Source organism: Myotis davidii, unplaced genomic scaffold (genome assembly GCF_000327345.1).
Source record: "Myotis davidii unplaced genomic scaffold, ASM32734v1 scaffold259, whole genome shotgun sequence".
Taxonomy (NCBI): Eukaryota; Metazoa; Chordata; class Mammalia; order Chiroptera; family Vespertilionidae; genus Myotis; species Myotis davidii.
In genome coordinates, this window is record NW_006292687.1 from 6,681,074 (window position 1) to 6,700,261 (window position 19,188).

Below are 19,188 nucleotides of genomic sequence, written 5' to 3' on the forward strand. Positions count from 1 at the left end.
AAAACCTAAAAGTGTAGGTTAGGGCATCCTTTCTGCTTGCAGATTCCTCACCATCTAGATATGGGGTGATGGGGAGTGTCAGGGGACACTGGGTTGGTTTTGTAAATAAGAGGTGATCGTGTTAGAATTGCATGGAAAACAAACTTGGTGGCTGCTGGCGCTGTTGACTTTTGCCACTGACCTGAAACTGAGCACAGCCTGCAGGGTCATCGGATGTCACAATGAGTGAGCGTGGGCTGCGGGGCATCACCCAGGGTCAGTCCGTCCCCTTTCCAGCACCATGGCTGCAAGGCTTAGGCTGCCCTGTGCCTCTATTTTCTCACCTTCACAGTGACCGGCCCAGTGTGAACACAGGAGTCAGAGACCACTATGGACCTTCCTTTGGGAAAATGACAGATGGAGAAAAGAGCAGCACTGATCTGGGGACAATGCCCCAAGTGAGGGAGCAAATGCCCAGCTCAGAGGCCCCGAGAACAGATGCCCAGGGTCCCCACCACTGCGTGTGCTACCCAGCAAAGGGGACTGGGACACAGAATTCCTACATCCTCATTCTTGAGGGCTTTTAATTTGATGGTTTCTCCATGGTATTTAGAAATGCAGTAAGGAATTTTCCCACGTGCGCCTTTTGGTGGTTTGTTTTCCTTATAGATGATTCCAAATGAAAATGGACAGGATGCTGCTGCAGACCTTGGCTGAGTCTTCCCCCATCTCCTGAGCAGACAGATGCAGGCCTGAGGCCTTTCCTTTTGCTCATTTCCTCTTTTTCTTTTCCTCCCTGAGGTTTCTCCTCTCATCTTTTCCCATCCCCCCTTCTCTCCTCAGTGTCTTTCCTCTCAGTATCTCTTCTCCCTCCCATCCCTGGCGATCGGCTGAAAGACTGCCACTTTTCCTACCATAAGCATGCTGGGTTTTATTTCCTGTTCGAAACAGGGCTGACCGTTGGTGTTTTATCACGACCGTAATAAAGCTATAAAGATGTCTTAATTCAGCCATGACATGTATCAAGAGTCCATTTTTATTGCAAAGCCTGCTCCCTTCCCTAGCTTTTGGAATCCCAAGACCCTCCTCTGTCTAACCCTGATGCCCACTATGGTCACTGTGATCTCCTCCATGGTGCCCCACCCACCCTCGCCCCAAAGCTGACCACATTCCATCCTTGGTTCATTTGCACCTGCTTGGAACTGGATCCCTTCTTCCTCCTTCTTACAAGCCCCTCCTCCAACTAGACCCCTCATGGCCCCACCTGAGAACCAGAGAGGACGATGCCAGAACCTCACCCAGCTGCCAGGACATGCAGTGATAGGATAGAGCTGCCTCCTTGGCCTCACACTCCCAGAGTATGAGGGCATCATAGCCAAGGCATGGCGGGGCAGACACATGCCAATATCCACGCAGGAAATCAGATAGATTCTTATAACTAAGCATTATTTCCCCAACTAAAAAATGGGAATAAAATAATTTACCTTTTAGGAGATCATGTTTGCAAAGCGTTTTTACCATGCCTGCTGCCTGGTAAATATTTAATGAATGTTGGCTACTTTCGTAGTGAATGGCGGAGTTGAAAGACAGTCTCAAATTCTTTCATCTATATATAGGAACACGCATACACATCGGTACAACCCATACATATGTGCTTAAGTATCTGAATATGAAATATAGCAGGTAAGATTGATACTGTGTCTATGGTATAGTTTTTATTTTATTTTATTACATATTTTTTAATCCTCACCGGAGGATATGCTTAGAGAAGGAAGGAGGAGAGAGAGAAAGAGAAACACCCATTGGTTGACTTCTGTACATGCCCCAAACGGGGATTGAACCTGCAACCCAGGCACCTGGCCTGACTGGGAATCAAACTGGCAACGCTTTGGTGCACAGGACAGCGCTCAGCCAACCTCGCCACTCCAGCCGGGTGATGGTATAGTTTTTAAATTAATCATTAAAAACAAGAGGCGCCAAAAGCACTTGATTAAACTTAAAAGAAGAAAACATAAAATGCATTAAAGAGTCATAAACTCTTGCCATTTGAGTGTCTTTTTAAATCTATAAAATAGGAGTCCTCATTTGCATTGTGACAGGGCTAGAACCAAGCCAAAAAAGATTCCTTTCTGCAAAAGCATCTCAGACAGGGTAACAGAAAAAGGCAGATGATACTGAAACTGAATGACATGTTCAACCAGAACCTTCTCTTACCTTTGACCCGATGAGAGTGTACAGCCACTGAATGGTTTCATTGTGGTTTATTACTCCGTTCATCCCATCCACATACAACATAATCTGGCCCAGAGCTACAGAGGAGAGAAAAAGAAGCAAGGAGACATTATGGTTTTACATGTAAATATAATTTTCAGCGATCGTAATGGCTGTGGAGATTTTCATACTTTAAGTACACAGTATGTTAAGAACCAAATTAGAAGAAAATGCTGGGCTCTGAAATTAGCAAAATCTCATTTTAGAGAGAAAAGTGTGGATCACAGCAGAAGAAACAAGGGCTATTCCTGGCGCCTGGAAGATGCAATTAAGGTACCAAATGCAGTGATTGCTGTTTCTCTGCATCTTGATGTGTAAATGCATGTTTCGACGTTTCTATATCTGTGTGCAGTAGACAGGCAGCGATAGCCACAAGATGGTGTCTGGTCTGTAGCCTCCTGGTGGGGCCCGAGGACTAATGAAGTTTCCACAACAACCTATCTAGTTGCCCCAGAGGCTCTGGAACATCCCCAGCTGAGGCCATTTGAATCCTGTAGATAAGGGATACATATATGTATTTTTAATATTATTTGTAATTCCTTCTAAAGACTTGCAGAGTTTAAGATGTCAGAAATCATGAAAAATATCATTTTTCAAACACAAAGTCCTAAATTCTTAGTGAAGGAAAACAGTCACCACATATTGCCATTATTAAAAAAGAAAATCCGAGCCATGGCATTTCCTTTTTCAAAAATACATGAACTCCATGTTTTCAGCTCCCTCATATCAAAATAGTTTGGACTCTAGATAATGAGCAGAAGTTACATACTCTAACTAAGTAGGCTCCCTAAAACCATATCTGACCTCCTAAATCTCATTTCACCCATAATTAATGGGCCTGGCATTGACATTGTTAGGCAATACTTTCTTTTCATGGTAAAAGTAGGACATCACAAACTGGAAAACATGGAGGAGTGAAGTAAAAATAATTCATAATCCCATAATTTAGGTTAAGCATTCTTGATATATTAATGCATTTTTCTCACATTCTTTCTTTGCTTTTCTTTTTTGTTAATCCTCACCCAAGGATATTTTTCCCATTGCTTTCTTAGAGAAAATGGAATAATGGAATGGAGGGAGGGAAGGAGCAGGAGAAAGAGAAAGAGAGAGAGAGAGAGAGAGAGAGAGAGAGAGAGAGAGAGAGAGACATTGATGTGAGAGAGACACATGGATCGATTGCCTCTTGCACATGCCCAGGACAGGGCTGAGGATTGAACCTGCAACCCAGGGACATGCTCTTGACCACGAATCGAACCCAAGACCCTTCGATGTGCAGACCAACACTCTAACCACTGAGCCACAGGGGCCAAGGCTCACATTCTTTATTTATGCATCACACACACATACAAGTTTACATGTAGGTTGTAGGAGAGTCTATATAAAATGGTGTTAGTTGAGAAAAGTAAAACACGAAATAGTGAGTATATAATAATTGCAAGCATACAAATATATGTGTGATATTAGAAAGCTATTATTATCCTACCCAACAAAAGATCAAATAACACAACCGCATAATCATTCTGGAAAAAATTATGCCCCTATATATGGAAAAACTCAAAACTTAAAAAAAAATTACTTAGATCCTTGACACAATAAACAGCGTAATTATTGTAATAACATATTTATATTCTACTTAACGGTGAAACACTGAGCTGTTCCTATTAAAATCAGGAATCATTTTAAAATGATGCCTCCTAATCCCATGATCACTTAACACTGCTCTAGAGTTCAGGAAAATTTAATGACATGAAAAATAATGAGACGTAGGATGGTTGGAAATGAATACATAATTTTGTTATTTTTGCAAGGAATGTCATAGATTCAATAAAATATTCATCTACAGAATTTACAATGAAGAGGTCATGATTGCAGCCACTTTCTCATCTGAATGAGAAATATGTATGTCACATATAAAGAAAACCAAAGTTTGATATAAAAAGATAACAGTAGATAAAAGGACAAATGACAGCAAATATGATGAAGGTTTAAATGATGTATTATACATAGACACTTCATACAAATTGATAAGAAAATACTAAATGCCAACAGAAAAAAGCCAAAAGCTTTTCATAAGAGACAACAAGCTGGTTCACATAATGTACAAAGAAGTTCATTCTCTAACAAAAATGCAAACTTAAAACAATATTGAGGTAGCATTTTCACTGAAATAATCAAAGAAATGATTCGGTTATTCATTGCTGGTGAGGGTAAACAAGTAACTTCATACATTACCGGTGGCAGGGCAAATTGGCACAAGTCCTGTAATATGACTATTTAGTGCTGTCATTGTTTTTTAAAATAGTCACTATATAATTTAGAGCCTGTTGTGTGCCATGCTCTAAGGGGGGGGGGGGAGTCATATGTGTTATTAATGCAACAGCTCTCCTGTGCAGTGGATATTATTACCCCCACCTGACAGAGGAAAAAACTCAGGCTCTGAAAAGTGAGGGAATGTGCCCAAACCCACAACTACTGAGGGGTGGGGCCCAGCCCCAGCCATGATGGTCTGGCTCCTCCTTGTCGGTACTCGGAGCCTGAAAGTCCTCTCTGCCCCCACCCCCATCAATGTGATTTCGGGAATCTACCTAAGGAAATAACCCTATGTTAAAGGGGGAAACGGGATGAAGCAAACTCACTGAAGTGTCATCTATAACATCAAAATATCAACGAACACCTACATACCCATCATAGCTATGGAACTCAGCATACGGTCATTTACCAAAGCTATGTCCTAACTGTAAAGTGTTTATAATAAAAGAATTAACATGTAGAAAATCATGAATAAACATCACATAATTCAGGTAAGCACTAACACCTTCATGCCCAGAGGGAAAGGAAGCCCCGTGATACATTGAGCATTATGACTGTGCATATGTTCTTTGGATGTATTATTTTCCTATTTACCCACTTTTCAATTATGAGCATCTTTCACTTCTATAACAGAAAAGTAAACCTCCTCTATAGAAACGGGGATGAAATCAGACTGTAAAATGTTAGATGCTTTTCTTTTGGTTTTTAGAATTTTTTACTAGCAGTGTACCCCTGCCACCTCCACTTCAGGGAAGAGCTCTGAGAATTCAGTGCATCCTGCCTCACTTACCCTTTCTCCCCTCTTGTTCCTCCTCTCCCTTCCAAAACAAGCTGGCGAAACTCCAGGGAGGGGGAATTTGTACCACAGTCTTTTTCCCATTTGAGTTCTGCTGTTGAAGAAGGTGGATACTAGAAATATCAGAGCGAACACTTTGTAAACTAGGTGCTTGTCTAACCACTATGCAGTATACCTGAAGCTAATCCTATATAATAAAAGCCTAATATACAAATTGACCACATGGCAGAATGACTGGTCGCTATGATGTGCACTGACCATCAGAGGGCAGGAGCTGCCCCCAGCCCGCAGGCCCCAGGCCAGCCAAGGCAGATGCCAGTGGGGGCCTCTCAATCGCCTTGCCAGTCGCCCTGCAGAGGGAGGTGACCGGCACTGGTGGTGGGGGGGAGGGGAGGGCCAGCAAGCAGGTGGCACCAGGCTGGCCAAAGTGGGTGCCAGCGGGGGGGGGGGACTGATTGGCTGATCACCCAGCTGGTTGTCCCACAGATTGGCCCTGATCACCGGCCAGGCCTAGGGACCCTACTTGTGCAGAATTTCGTGCACCAGGCCTCTGATATAAAATAATATTGAATGTAAACTATAGTTGAAAAAAAATAAACAAAGAAGTAAATCTGCAGGCAGGTTTTAGCATCTTTTAAATCTGTCTAACAGCACAGGAGAGACAATGCAGGTTCTTGGGTCTCTGAAAGGTGCATCCCTTGGGCCCTCCCCCAAGAGCTAGAAAGGCAGGAAAGAAGGTCTCCATCCTAACCTCTCAGGGCCTCTGGGGCTGCAGGCAGCCCACGAAGCCAGGACACTGCTACAAAACAGGAAGGCAAAGGGAGATTTAAAGGCCAACTTGAATGTTTCTCTTTATGATCTGTTTCCCTCCTAGATTCTATTAACTGACCACATTGCAGAAGGGAAGTCACCAGAAAGTTCATGTCTAGTGGAGTTCAAGTTTCTGATCACACTGATTGGTGGTAATATTTGGGAAATCAAAAGCTTGTCCACTTAGATCTTTTGTTCCCCAGCCCTAGTGCTAAAACACTGCTTTCAGTAAAACCCACTACAAACACAAGATGGCGCTAAATAGATTCAAGTGGGTTAATACTGGGGTTCAAAGGCAGAAAGCCCGCCAGCCTCAGTGTGGGCCTGTGAATAAAGTTCACACACACACAAACACACACACACACACACACAATTGTACACAGTGTGGGTCACAGGAGCCACGAATATTAGTGACTTGCATTTCCAAGCAGGATGAGCAGGGTGAGAATGTCAGACTGAGTGGGTAACGGCGCCATCTCACAAGAGACTGCCCAGGGCACTTGTAGTTCTGTGGTTCACAGAAGTTACTCTAGGCATCTTTATTAATATTTCTGTGCTTCAGTTTCTCATCTCCAAAGTGAGATAGGGCCTATTTTTCAGGGGTGTTGTAGGATTGAGTTAGAACAATGCCTGCCTCAGAGTAACTGCTCAACAAATGTTAGTCATAAAAACTACCTGGTAGAAGTCAAACATCAATTATCTACCGAACAGAAGCACACGTTGAAAGAATCTCAAAGACCTGAAGTGGGGGCATGGGCCTCTGCCTACCCCAAAGCGACAAAACTTTTCTCCTTTGTGTTCTTCTAACATTTTTATAGTTTCACTTTTCATATTTAGATGCGTGATTCATTTAGAAATAATTTTTGCATAAACTTAAGGTTTAGATTGAGGTTCTCTTTTTATACAGATGTCCAACTGATCTAACATCATCTGTGGAAGAGATTATCCTGTATTTAACTCCTTTTGCAAATTTTCCCCAAAACCCATTGGCTATGTTTGTGTGGGTCCATTTCTAGATTCTCTATGCTGCGCCATTGATCTGTCTATCGTTTTGCTAATCCACACTATATTGATTACCACAGCTTCATAGTAAGTTTTAAAATCAGGTAGCATAACTCCTAAAATGTCATTCTTCCTTTTCCAAATTGTTTTGGCTATTCTTGTCCTTTGTCCTTTTTATATAAATTTTGGAAGCAGCTTGTTTGCTCAGAGTTTTTAATATATAATAAATGGATACTGAATTTTGTCAAATGCTTTTTCTACTTCAACTGATATTATGTGCCCTTTCTTCACGCTGTTGGTGTTATAGTTTACACAGAGTGAATTTCAAATATGGTACCAGCCTTGCATTTCCTCTTGGCCATGGTGCATCATTCTTTTCACATGTTGTTGGACTTGCTGATATTCTGCTGAGGATTTTTGCACCTTGGTTCATGAGAGAGATTGGTCTGTAGTCTCCAGGCTTTGTCCCATTTCATATCATGGTAATACCGGCCTTATAAATGAGCTGGGAAGAGGTCCCTTCTCTTCTATTTCATGAAAGAGATTATATAAGATTGCCTTTATTTAGTCTTTAAATGTTGACAGAATTTGCCAGAAGCCATCTGGGCCTGAATGCTCCTTTTTCAGAAGATTATCTGCATATTAAATGTAGTTAATGGTTGTAGTTAATATCAGTTATAGTAATGGGGCTAGTCAGTCCCCATTTTGGTTGAGTGGCTTTCTTTTTCTTTTTCTATCCTAGTTTCTTAAGGTCAGTGTTTACATTGTTGATTAGAGGTGTGTTTTTTTCCTAATTGAAGCACGTAATGCTAAAAATTTCCCTCCGTGCATTACCTCAACCACATCCAGAAATTTTGATATATTTTCATGTAGTTCAAAATATTTTCTAATTTCCTTTGAGAATTTCTCTTCAATATATGGATTACTTAAAAGTATGTTGTTTAATTTCCAAGTATTCGGAGATAATCTTGCTATCCTTCTGTTATTGGTTTAGTTTAATTCCATTATGGTCAGAAAACACACAATTTCAATTCTAAAATTTAGCTGTAACCTAGGATACCAGGATATAGCCTATTTTGGTGAATGTTTTATGCTCACTTGAAAAGAGTGTATATACTGCTGCCACTGGGTAGAAGACTCTAAGAATCCCAACTAAAACAAAATAGATCCAGAGACATGGAAGCATGGAACAGACTGACAAATCTCAGAGGGAAGGGGGAAGGCAGGGGTTTGGGGAGAGATTAACCAAAGAATTTATATGCATTTATGCATAACCCACGGACAGAGACAATAGTGCAATGAAGGCCTGGGGTGGGAATGGGGTGGAGGAGGTCAATGAGGGAAAATGGGGACATCTGTAATACTTTCAACAAAAAAGATAAACTTAAATTTAAAAAGAACAAGAGTGTGGATAGTGCTGTTCACTCCCTCCACAGTCTTAGTGATGTTCAGGCTACCAGTTCTGTTGATCGGCAAGAGGAAATATGCTGAAGTCTCCAACTGTAACTGAGGAGTTTCCATTTCTTACTTCAGTTCTTTCAGTTTTTATTTCATGTAGTTTGAAGTTGTATAGGTTTTTTTATTTCTGAGTGAATTAACCCTTTTGTCGTTACAATATTCTCCTTTATCCCTTGCTAGTTTCTTTATTCTGCAGTCTATTCCCGCTAACGTTATTAATACAGCCTTCTTTTGATTGGTGTTTGCATGATCATTTATTTCTCTGCCCTTTTGCTTTTAAGCCTCCTATTCATAGCATTAAGTGGGTGTCTTGTAGGCAGCATTTAGTTGGGTCTTGCTCGGTTTACCCATTCCGATTGTGTCTTTAATTATTGTGATTAGGTCAGTGAGATTTAATATAATTGTTGGTGCATCAGAATTTAGGTCTATTGTTTCCAATCTGTTACTGAGACCATCTAGTGAGTTTTTTGTGGTGCTTATTATATTATTCATGTCTAATTTTTCCATTTGGTTTTCCTTAATACCTTCTCTTATCTTTCTTCGATGAGACTTTCTATCTTTTCGTTTATGGCAATAGTGCCACCCTTGCTTCCCGAAGCATTTTTACATTAGCTGCTTTAAAGTATTTGATAAATCCAGTACCCATGCCACCTTGGCAATGGGGTCTGTTGATCTGTCTTTTCCCATGAAAGTTGAGATTTTCCTAGTTTATCCTATGCCAAGTAATTCTGGCTTATATCTGGACCATTTTGAAGATTAAAAGACTCTGGTTTACCTTTAAATATTACAGAAGAATGTTCAGATTTCTGTTGAAGCTGGAAATTAACCTGGTTCTGTTCACAGCCACACGCTATGACCGGCCCTTCTCGGGCTATGGTTCCAGCGCCAGCTCAGCCTTCAAAGCACTGGCCGAGCCACTGGGTTGGTACTGCATGTGCTGCCAGTGCCAGGTCTGGGAGCTGGGCGGTAATCTACCGTCTTATTCAGTCAGTTCTCAAAATTTTCCATATGCTGTCTAGGGTCAGATTCATGCGTGCACATTGAGGTGAGAACAAGACTTCTCAAAAGACTCTGCAGGTCGCATTCCTGAGCTCCTCCTCCATGATCCCCCTGATACTTTTAGGGTCCCCAGGGCTCCCCTTCTAATCCTTCAACCAGAAAGCTGGTTTGTTATTTACCCTGTTCTGCCAGCACTGCTGCCTCAGGTCCAGCTCCCATCGTCTATTCTGGGTTGTAGCAACTGCTGGTCCTGGCAGGTGTCCCTGCCTGGCCTCCTCCTCTTTTCTGATCTGTGAGGGATGTGTGACCAATTGAATCTTCCTATGCATTGGAAATGTCAGCTGATGCTGGAAACCTTCTGCTCACTTCCACCTCAGGATAAGGCCCAGGCTCCTCCGATCCCCAGCCAAGCCACCTTCCAGCTTCTTGCCCACACCGTCTGGGTTCCTGTGTCTCTGAGACCTTCTGCGGCCATCTCAGGGCTTCCATCCTCAGCCTACCAGTTGTCAATTAGCTACACGTACCTTGCATGAAGAGAAATCCTTATATATAAAATATATATTCCTGCTACAAACCAGAGGCAGACAAACCAGAGGCAGAAATTCTTTAAAAAGAATTTCTTGCATGCCGGAGACATACCAGAAAACAATACCAAATCAGTTATTTGCCTGCTTCTTCATGTCCCTTTTGGCCAAAGGTGCCAAAAATGCCACAGAAGATGCTGAAAGGTAATTCCTTCCTGGCAGAGTCACTTGGCTTTCTAAACAAAGAGCTCTTGAGCGCTGCTGCCCTCTGTGGTCTTTTCACAAACCCCTCATCCGTGCTTTCCTCTCGCTCGATGTTACAGTGACATCACGGTCTACGTGTTCTGTAGCCGGGCTCACAGATGCAGGAGCTGCGGTTCCCTGCTAAGGGAGTTACGTCATCTAGGTCCAGGCATTTTTATCTCTCTTTTTTAAAAATATGTTTTTATTGATTTAAGAGAGAGGAAGAGAGAGGGAGAGAGAAACATTAGTGATGAGAGAGAATTATTGATGGCTGCCTCCTGCATCCCCAACACTGGGGATCAAGCCTGCAACCCAGGCATGTGCCCTGACTGCGAATTGAACTGTGACCTCCTGGTTCATAGGGCCTAGGGATTTTTAATGCAACGTGGGTTGTTTCAGTTTTGAAAAGCCCTGTCGTAACTACAGGTATATCACATGTTATCACAAACCAGCCCTTTGTACATACTAGACAAGGCTCTGGTTTGGAAACTAAGTAGCGTATCCTCGTCTGACACATTTGACCCTACAGTTCCCACGAAACGAAAACTCCTCCCACTGACGTCTGACTGTTTTGGTCCACCTTTCCACAGCACTTTCCTCTATTTTTTTTCCATTTTGAGGTGACTTTTAATTTTGATAAGCTTTCAAAACTACAAAAAAGTTGCTAATAGGATAAGGACTCCTTTTTACCCATATATTTTACCCAGATTTATTAATCGTCTATATTGTGTACCATTTACTTTATCATCCTCTCTCTCCTTCCCTAAACTTATTTAAAAAACTTAAAAATAAAAATTGCATTGCCTTAGCCAGTTTGGCTCAGTGGATAAGAGCATTGGCCTGCAGACTGAGGGGTCCTGGGTTCGATTCCGGTCATGGGCACATACCTCGGTTGCAGGATCTGGCCCTGGTCAGGGGCATGTGGGTGGCAACCACTCAATGAGTCTCTCTCACATCGGTGTTTCTCTCTGTCTCTCCCTCTCCCTTCCACTCTCTCTAAAAAATCAATGGATAAATACTGTCAGGTGAGGATTAAACTAAAAATTGCATCTATTTAAGGTGGACAACTGCTATACATATATACCAGTGAAAGAATTACTGTAGACAAGCTAATGAACATACCATCTCCTCATATAGTTCCTTTTTGGGGTGTGATGAGAGCACCTGAAATCTACTCTGTTCGCATATTTCAGGAATTCAATACAGCATCACTAACTACGGCCCTCATGCCTGTGCAGTAGATCACTAGACCTATTCACCAGCTTTCCTACTCTTGCCTTGATTTTCTTTGCACAAAGGCAATAGGAGGGAGAGTCTATTCTACAGCCATTCCATTAGGTCAGATATTATACCACTTGAAACTGTGACTAAAAGTAACTCCTATTTATCTCAACCAAAAGTACAGGGGGAAAACGGACCGGTGGTATGAAAAAATGGAAGAAGAATTGTCCCACTACAGGAAATTTTCTGCTAACAGCAGTTGTCAGTGGTCACTAGAGTGGGTTTTTGGGGGGTATGTAGGGCTGTGACTTGCACATTGGGAGTAAAGACAGTGGTGCTGTGTTGTCGGCGGGGGTTAGGTCTTCCTGGAGGCCCATGTAAGCCCAAGACTGACACTGCTTTCTCCAATCAGAGCACAGGGGGCTCCGACAGTCACGAGAGTTCTTAAATCAATGTTATCTCCTAAGAAGGAAAAACCGTCACTACCAGTAAAACCTTATCTTCCGGGAAGGGCTAATTGACCTAAAAGATGGGATTTCATCTTATTTTAATCAGACCATTAAAATGGACTTTCCTTAACTCTGAAATGGATTTGCCGACCCCCAATTTCCATTATTCACCAAAGCAGGCAGTAAATATTAAAAAGAGGTTGATAATGGTGACGTTCCTGGAACTAAATGGAGGCCTTGGAGTTGGCGTTATTATTCTTCTCGCTCCCACTTAACTGTCTGCCCTAACTAACAAGCCCGGGCCGAGTTCTCCCCAAGGGCAACTGTCAACGAAATATTCTTTCAGCGCTGATTACTGCATGAAAATTAAGGAGAAGAAGCTGCCAATTCTAGACTGAAGACAAGAATTTGATCTGCACCAAGAGCTCCAGCAAGGTGTCAAAGTTTTTAATCTCCTGCTGATATTTAGCAGTATTTGCAATGCAAATTTTCAGAAGCATTCTTGGGAAAATTACTAACTTCTCCCCACCCCAGAATTCCTGTTTTCTAGAAAAGGGTCCCCAAGATAATTTTTTAAATAAATCAGGCCTCAGGGCCTCTCTTAACACTTGCAAATTTAATCAGTAACTCTCAGAAGACAGAGGGCCCGGCCCTCTACCAGAACCCCTAAAACAGTATCATTGGGGTGGTTCTTTCTGTGTGTTTTTTATAACTTCAATTCTTTTTTAAAGGTTTTTAAAACTGATTTTTAGAGAGAGAGAGGGAGAGAGAGAGAGAAACATCAAGGTAATGTCAGAGTGTCTCCCGCGCGGCCCCTACAGGACAGGAATGGAGCCTACAACCCAGGCTGGTGCCCTGACCTGGAATGGAACTGGCAACCTTTCAGTGCACGGGGACAATGCCCAACCAACTGAGCCCGACCAGCCAGGGCAGGGGTGGTTCTTTCTGATCCACCTTCCCACCAGGTCATTATGCAGCCAAGCTCTGCATCCTCTTCTCCCATCTAATGCCATGCACAGCACTGATTCATTTCTTCACTGGCCCACCAGCAGCAAAATTTAAGTCCCAGGTTCCCACAGTAAAGGTTAAAAGTAGGCCCTCACCGGCCACCAATTCAGGACCAGCCTCATTATTGCTGAGGCTGCTGTGGCCTCGATTACACCCGGCCTCTCTCAGTCTCTCCCATCCCACACTCCCCCACTTCGTAGATAAGGAGAAAACGAAGGAATGAAGAAAGGTCCCATAGATGAGCCGGTTTTAAGCTTCTTAAGAATGTTGGGTGCTCGCTTCGGCGGCACATAACACTAAAACTGGAATGATACAGAGATTGGCATGGCCCCTGCACTAGAATGACAAGCAAGTTCATGAAGCGCTCCGTAGTAAAAAATAAAATAAAAAATGTTGGCAGACTCCTAATTTCTCCATATAAAGAAAAACAATCATTTTAACTATCTGTTCTATAATGATCTTTCAGGACTTACATCCAGTGAAATACCAGTGGAAGCACACATCCTTCCCAAGGCATCTCAGAGCCAGAGATTAAATGAACAGACTCCACAGGCTCAGCAGTGACCAGACCACCCTGATCGTCTCATGTGCTCAATCTAACCCTGCTCTTCCCCCAGGGACCTGGGGTGGCATCAGGAGTCGTGACAAGGGCTCCCTTGACAGTGACCCTGGGAAGCAGCTCCTCCCTGGCTTAGGGAAGGGACGCGCAAAAGGTATACACATGGGGTATCCCCTCCAAATGGCTCACCTGGATTCTGGGGTGACAGAGGCAAGAGGCATGAAGCTTGAGAGAGCAATTAAGCCCAAGCGTGGTTGGCTAGAGCCCATAGGCACCCCGAGTCATAGAAGGGCGGGGTCGGTATGAGCCTGAGTAACTAAAGATGGTTCCATGAAAAAGCACAGTAGAGCTCTCACTTAGAGAATGAGGCACCATTAGCTGTGAGAAGACAGGTGAGCTTCCAGGCATAAGAGAAGAAACGATGCATCAGTGGTCCCCCTGATTTCTGCTTTCAGGACAGTGCAGCCCCAGCTCCAAAATTCTGCATCGCCACAACATTTTTACTCCGAAGCCATTTGTGGGGATATAATAAGAGGTGTCTGGCACTAGGGAGAGCACTTCTGATAGGTGCGTATACCTGCAGTCCCAGGTGACCCAGGTGTGACTCCATCAAAATGAGAAATTCACTTTGGGGCATTATTTAAAGCACTCAGACTATATAATAGCATGTTAATTCTGTATTTCTCTCTATGTAAGATGTCAAAACCTTTACAATTTTAACTTCCTAAAACAAAAGCCAACTTCCTAAAATTCTACCAATTGTTAGTAGACCTGCATCTAAGGGGACTCTCTGCTGGCCCTCTCCAGGGTGTCCCCTCTGCAGCTGCCTGAAGAGGACCTGTGTCCTGAGATTAACTTGGCTGCCAGCATCCCAGGCAGACCTTGCTCAGAGCTCTCAGGCTGGGATGCAGAAGCCTTAAACCACAGCTCCCCACCCTCTTTGGCCCCGCCCCCAGCACTTGATTTAATTGGGCCTGCGCATGGACCCCGTGTGCGGCATCTGTGTTTGTCCAAGTTCCATAGCTGATTCTCTGCGCACCCAGGGATGTGAACCCTGGTCCGTGCTAAACCAAACCATTACCTAAGAACTCTGCTGGGGTAGGGCTCTCTCCTAGCTCACTATCAGCACCTGCTTCTAACCAAAACCAAACTCAAGGGTAAACACAGGAAAAGCCAAGTTCCATCTGGGGGGTTGTGTGTGAGGGGGCGTGGGGGGTGGTGAGGGGGCAGAAGACTGTGGATATGGACACAGTATAAATTCCCACCAGCTTGGCCTGCTTCCTCCCATCCCCAACTCCAAATACCTGGAAGTGGCTCCCAGGCCTCATCATGTTTGATAGACAGTTTTTAAATTTCCACTTTAAACATTAATTTAAAATCATGGCATCATGCAATGCAGTTAACTAATGTTTTAAAATAAAGCAACCCTTAGTTTCTTCTCAGAGGACTTCACTATGCAGTTGGGGCCTCCACAATGGGATTGCAAGGACTTGTTAGAATGTGCATTCAGGGTAGGAGTCATTTGCCTCTGACTTAGTTAAACCTAAATTCTTTAGAAGTATTACAAGCTTGACAAATGCATTTTATGATATTATTTTATTACCCAGAACAAAACCAACACATGCATAATAGGCAAAGAATTGGAAACCCTCCAATAGTGACTCATTCATACTCATTCATACTTATTGGCTCTGAATCAGTGATGTTTAAAGATGAAGAAAAATAATGAAACTTCCTTTAAAAATAGAAAAATAACAATCAAGTCTCTCCCATGATTGTGCATGTCCACTCTACGATCCGCATTCCAACAGACTGAAATATGAATGGATACACTTGTCACATAAATATGTTTTAAGTCATATCAAGTACATGCTACAACATTGATGAACCCTCAACAAAGAAGCATGCTAAAAGAGTAAGCCAATCATAAAAGCACAACTATTGGATGATTGCACCTCTATGAAACATCTAGAATAAGCAAATTCACAGAGACAGAAAGGAGCTGGGGTACAGAGTTTCTGTTTGGGTTAAAAAAATACTTTGGAAATAGATGGTGGTGGGGGGGGTGGTAGTACAACATTGTGAAGGTAATGAATGCCACCGAATGATACACTTAAAAATGGGTAGCATGGCAAATTTTATGTGACATATATTTTACCGCAATAACATAACTAAAAATAAAATCACATCAAAATACGACTTGGCTAGAAACCAATGGCCTAATATCCATAGCAGAAAGTCCTGAAAGCAACGAAGACAATGCCTCCCGTGTCAGGTGGCCTGGCCTCCCGACCTGGGCGTCCGTGGTCTCTAACAGTTCTGGGGTGTTTCCTGTGTACGGATAGGGACAAGACTAGTCCATGGACTTCACCATCACCCATCCTGTCTCCTTGGCCAATGCACTGGACTCCTATTTATTTAACAGCTGCTCGCTGGCCGCTGTAATCACAAGCTGATTAGAACTGAATTGCTTGGCCATGCTCATAGTCATCACGGCTGTCAATGATGAGCGCTTTGTTTTCAGTTCTATAAACACATGAGCAATTCTCGTGTCATCAGCTATTTAAACGGAATAATTACTTTAGACCATGCCTTCTCAATAGGAGCAAGAGCCAAGGAGATTTCTTCTTGAGGATAAAAACACCTTAGATATGACAATGGTTTATGGTCCTCTACAGGGACACAGTCTATAAGAGATATGCAGAATGTCTTTGGCATTAAAATTTAAGGGGGGGAGGGGATGGTTAAGAAAAAATTCTCCCTAACAGGATAAGGGTTAACAAATATGGCTTTATATCCTTTAATTAAATATTTTCCTTAAACCAAAAATAAAGAAAAAACAGCTGAAAGGGAAAAAAACTTATGAAAAGAAGTTGTCATTAGAGACCAATGTAGGCTTTGCTGCAGGCCTCCCTCCAGTCTTCCCAGCACATCGTGCACCTATAGGTGAGGGGCCTTACCCTCCATTTGGCCCAAATCTCTACTTTTCCTAAGACCAGCATACGCATCCATTCATGCAGGCAGTCACACGTGTTGGTTAAGCACCAGGCACTCTGGCAGGCCCATTTGGCGGGACCTGCCTTACCCAAACAGACAGAGCCCCGCATCTGCCAGGAAAGGAGAAAGCCTTGACCCCGAGCTGTACCACAGCCTTGAAAGGAAGAAGCAGGCGGGAGACCAGGGAAGTAGCGCCCTGCATGGGCTCTGAAGCCAAGAAACCAGGTTTGAGGCCAGGTAGCATTGGCTCTTATCAAACAAGCAACTTGGTACCAGCGATCTGACCTCTGGGAAAAACAGATGGCGATGTGTTCCTTACAGGGATGCAGTGAGAACCAAGCAAGAGATGACAATAGACATGTGTCCCTTGCAAGCTCATGTAACTACTGATAATGCCTTTTCAAGTGAAATAATAGAACAAGCAGAAAGTACACAGCTACCTGCCATGATTTCCATCAGTGGATATGGTGTACCCACACCATCACACCCCTGCCAGGGCCCGGCAACTATCTCGGAAGGAGGGCAAGCACTAGCTTCAAGGTTTTATAGGAGAAGGGGCTCCAGCAGGTCAGGTGCAAAGCCCAGCCTGGAATACTAGACAGAAGCTGCAGCAGGCAGGGCTTCTAAGTCAATGAAGAATTTCAGCTATGTGCATCCCTCTTTCTTATCGAGCCAAGAAGAGAGGGACTCACGCTGGGTGCCCAAGGACACACTGAATTCACTTCCCACAAACTTGAACTAATAAGCAGACAAAGAAGTTGGCTGCCTTTCGGGTATGATTTCAGGGGCCCTAGAAGGAGCAGGCTTTGAAAAGTCTGCCTCTCCCCAGCTTGCTGAAACTGTCTTTTTCAGTGAGTACATGTTTCCATTCCAGAGAGGAAGGTAAGGGTCCAGCACATATCCCCTAGGACCAGGTGCTAATAAAGCTTACACTCCAGAGCCCCTCACTCTCCCAGGTCCCTTTCCCAGAGATTGGCGCAGAGGGGGCGGAGGGGGGGGGCTGGCAATGTGTTCTCATGGTCCTATATTTTCATGCAATTTGCAACAGGAAGATACTGTAAGAGAAATCACTGAAGAGATGGTCCCTTTCCACGCCGCTTCCTTCCACCACACTTTCTTGCCTGGCAGGTGGTAGGATGATTATGGGCATTTGGGGGAGCCAATAAGGGAAAGGAAGTGGGGGTTTAGTGGGCTATATTTACCTGGTTTATAATCTCTTTGTGTATAGTTAGGTCTTTGCTGGTCATCCTGATGAAAGAATGATTCCCCAGAATACAACTCCCAGTGCAACAACCCTCCAACTGTGTGACCTCAGGGAGACCCAGAGGTCCTAAGCGTGAAGCAAGTATGTGAACAGGAGGAAAAGCAACACTTTAGATGCAAAGAACAGAAAGCTTGTCTGTGGTATATACTCTTCCAATTCCTATAGCTCCCATATGAAAGAAAATTAACATGCCCTGGCTGGTTTGGCTCAGTGGATAGGGCGTCAGCCTTCGGAATGAAGGGTCCCGGGTTCGATTCCAGTCAAGGGCACATGCCAGGGTTGCGGGCTCCATCCCCAGTAGGGGGCAAGCAGGAGGCAGCCAATCGATGATTTTCTCTCATCATTGATGTTTCTCTCTCTCCCTCTCCCTTCCTCTCTAAAATCAATAAAAATATTTTTAGAAGAAAAAAAAGAAACTAACAGAGATTTCTTCTTCTCCATGAAAATAAATCCTAGACATTTCCAAGAGATTACGCTGAATGAGCTGTGAAGAGGAAAACAAAACATTCTAAACTGGGTTGGCAAATTATGTTTCAACAAATTATAGCCCATTGGTCAAATCTGGTCTACTCCCTGCATTTATAAATAAAGGTTTATTGGGGACACAGCCACACCCATCATTTACATATTGCTTAGGGCTGCCTTTGCCCACAAAAACAGTGTTGATTAGTTGTTACAGAGGCCAAGTGACTCCCAAGGCCTAAAATATCATTTTTCTTTTTTAATCTTCACATGAGGACATGCTGAGAGAGAGAGAGAGCGGAAAGACAGGGAGGGAAGGAGGGAGGGAGGGAGAGAGAGAGGGAAGCGGGGAGAGAGAAAGAGAGCAGACAAAGTGTGCCCAGAGTAGGACCGAACCCGCAATCCAGGCATGTGCCCTGTCCGGGAATTGAACCGGCAACCTTTCGGTGCACAAGACAACACTCAACCACCAACTGAGCCACTCCAGCTGGGTCCAAGGCCTAAAATATTTATTATCTGATCCTCTGCAGAAAATGCTTATCCCTGCTCTAAACCATTAATAATACAAAGCAGATACTGGTCAGTCATACAGAACAAAGACTGAATTTTCATCCTGCTTTCTATAGGAAATGCTCCCAAATCATTGTAATATTAAGAGACTAGCAAGCATGCAGCCAAAATATGCAGGAAAATTGTATTTAGAGGCAGGTTAGTTTGTTGACTAACAAAAACATTAAGATTTTTTATTCCTTTTCTCATTTTAAAAATATTCACTTTTGTACTCCGCATCTTATGACCTTCTGGCCACACCAAGGCTGGGTATGCACCTACTAATG

At 43.3% G+C, this 19,188-nt stretch overlaps 1 protein-coding gene across 1 annotated transcript in view; it reads right to left on the bottom strand.

Moving 5' to 3' along the window:
* FHOD3 (formin homology 2 domain containing 3) overlaps positions 1-19,188 on the bottom strand; it is a 324,340-nt gene that overhangs the window by 148,644 nt on the left and 156,508 nt on the right. Inside the window, exon 6 of the mRNA XM_015565558.1 lies at positions 2,194-2,288. Coding sequence (XP_015421044.1) covers positions 2,194-2,288 — 95 coding nt within the window. The remainder of the gene's footprint in view (positions 1-2,193; positions 2,289-19,188) is intronic.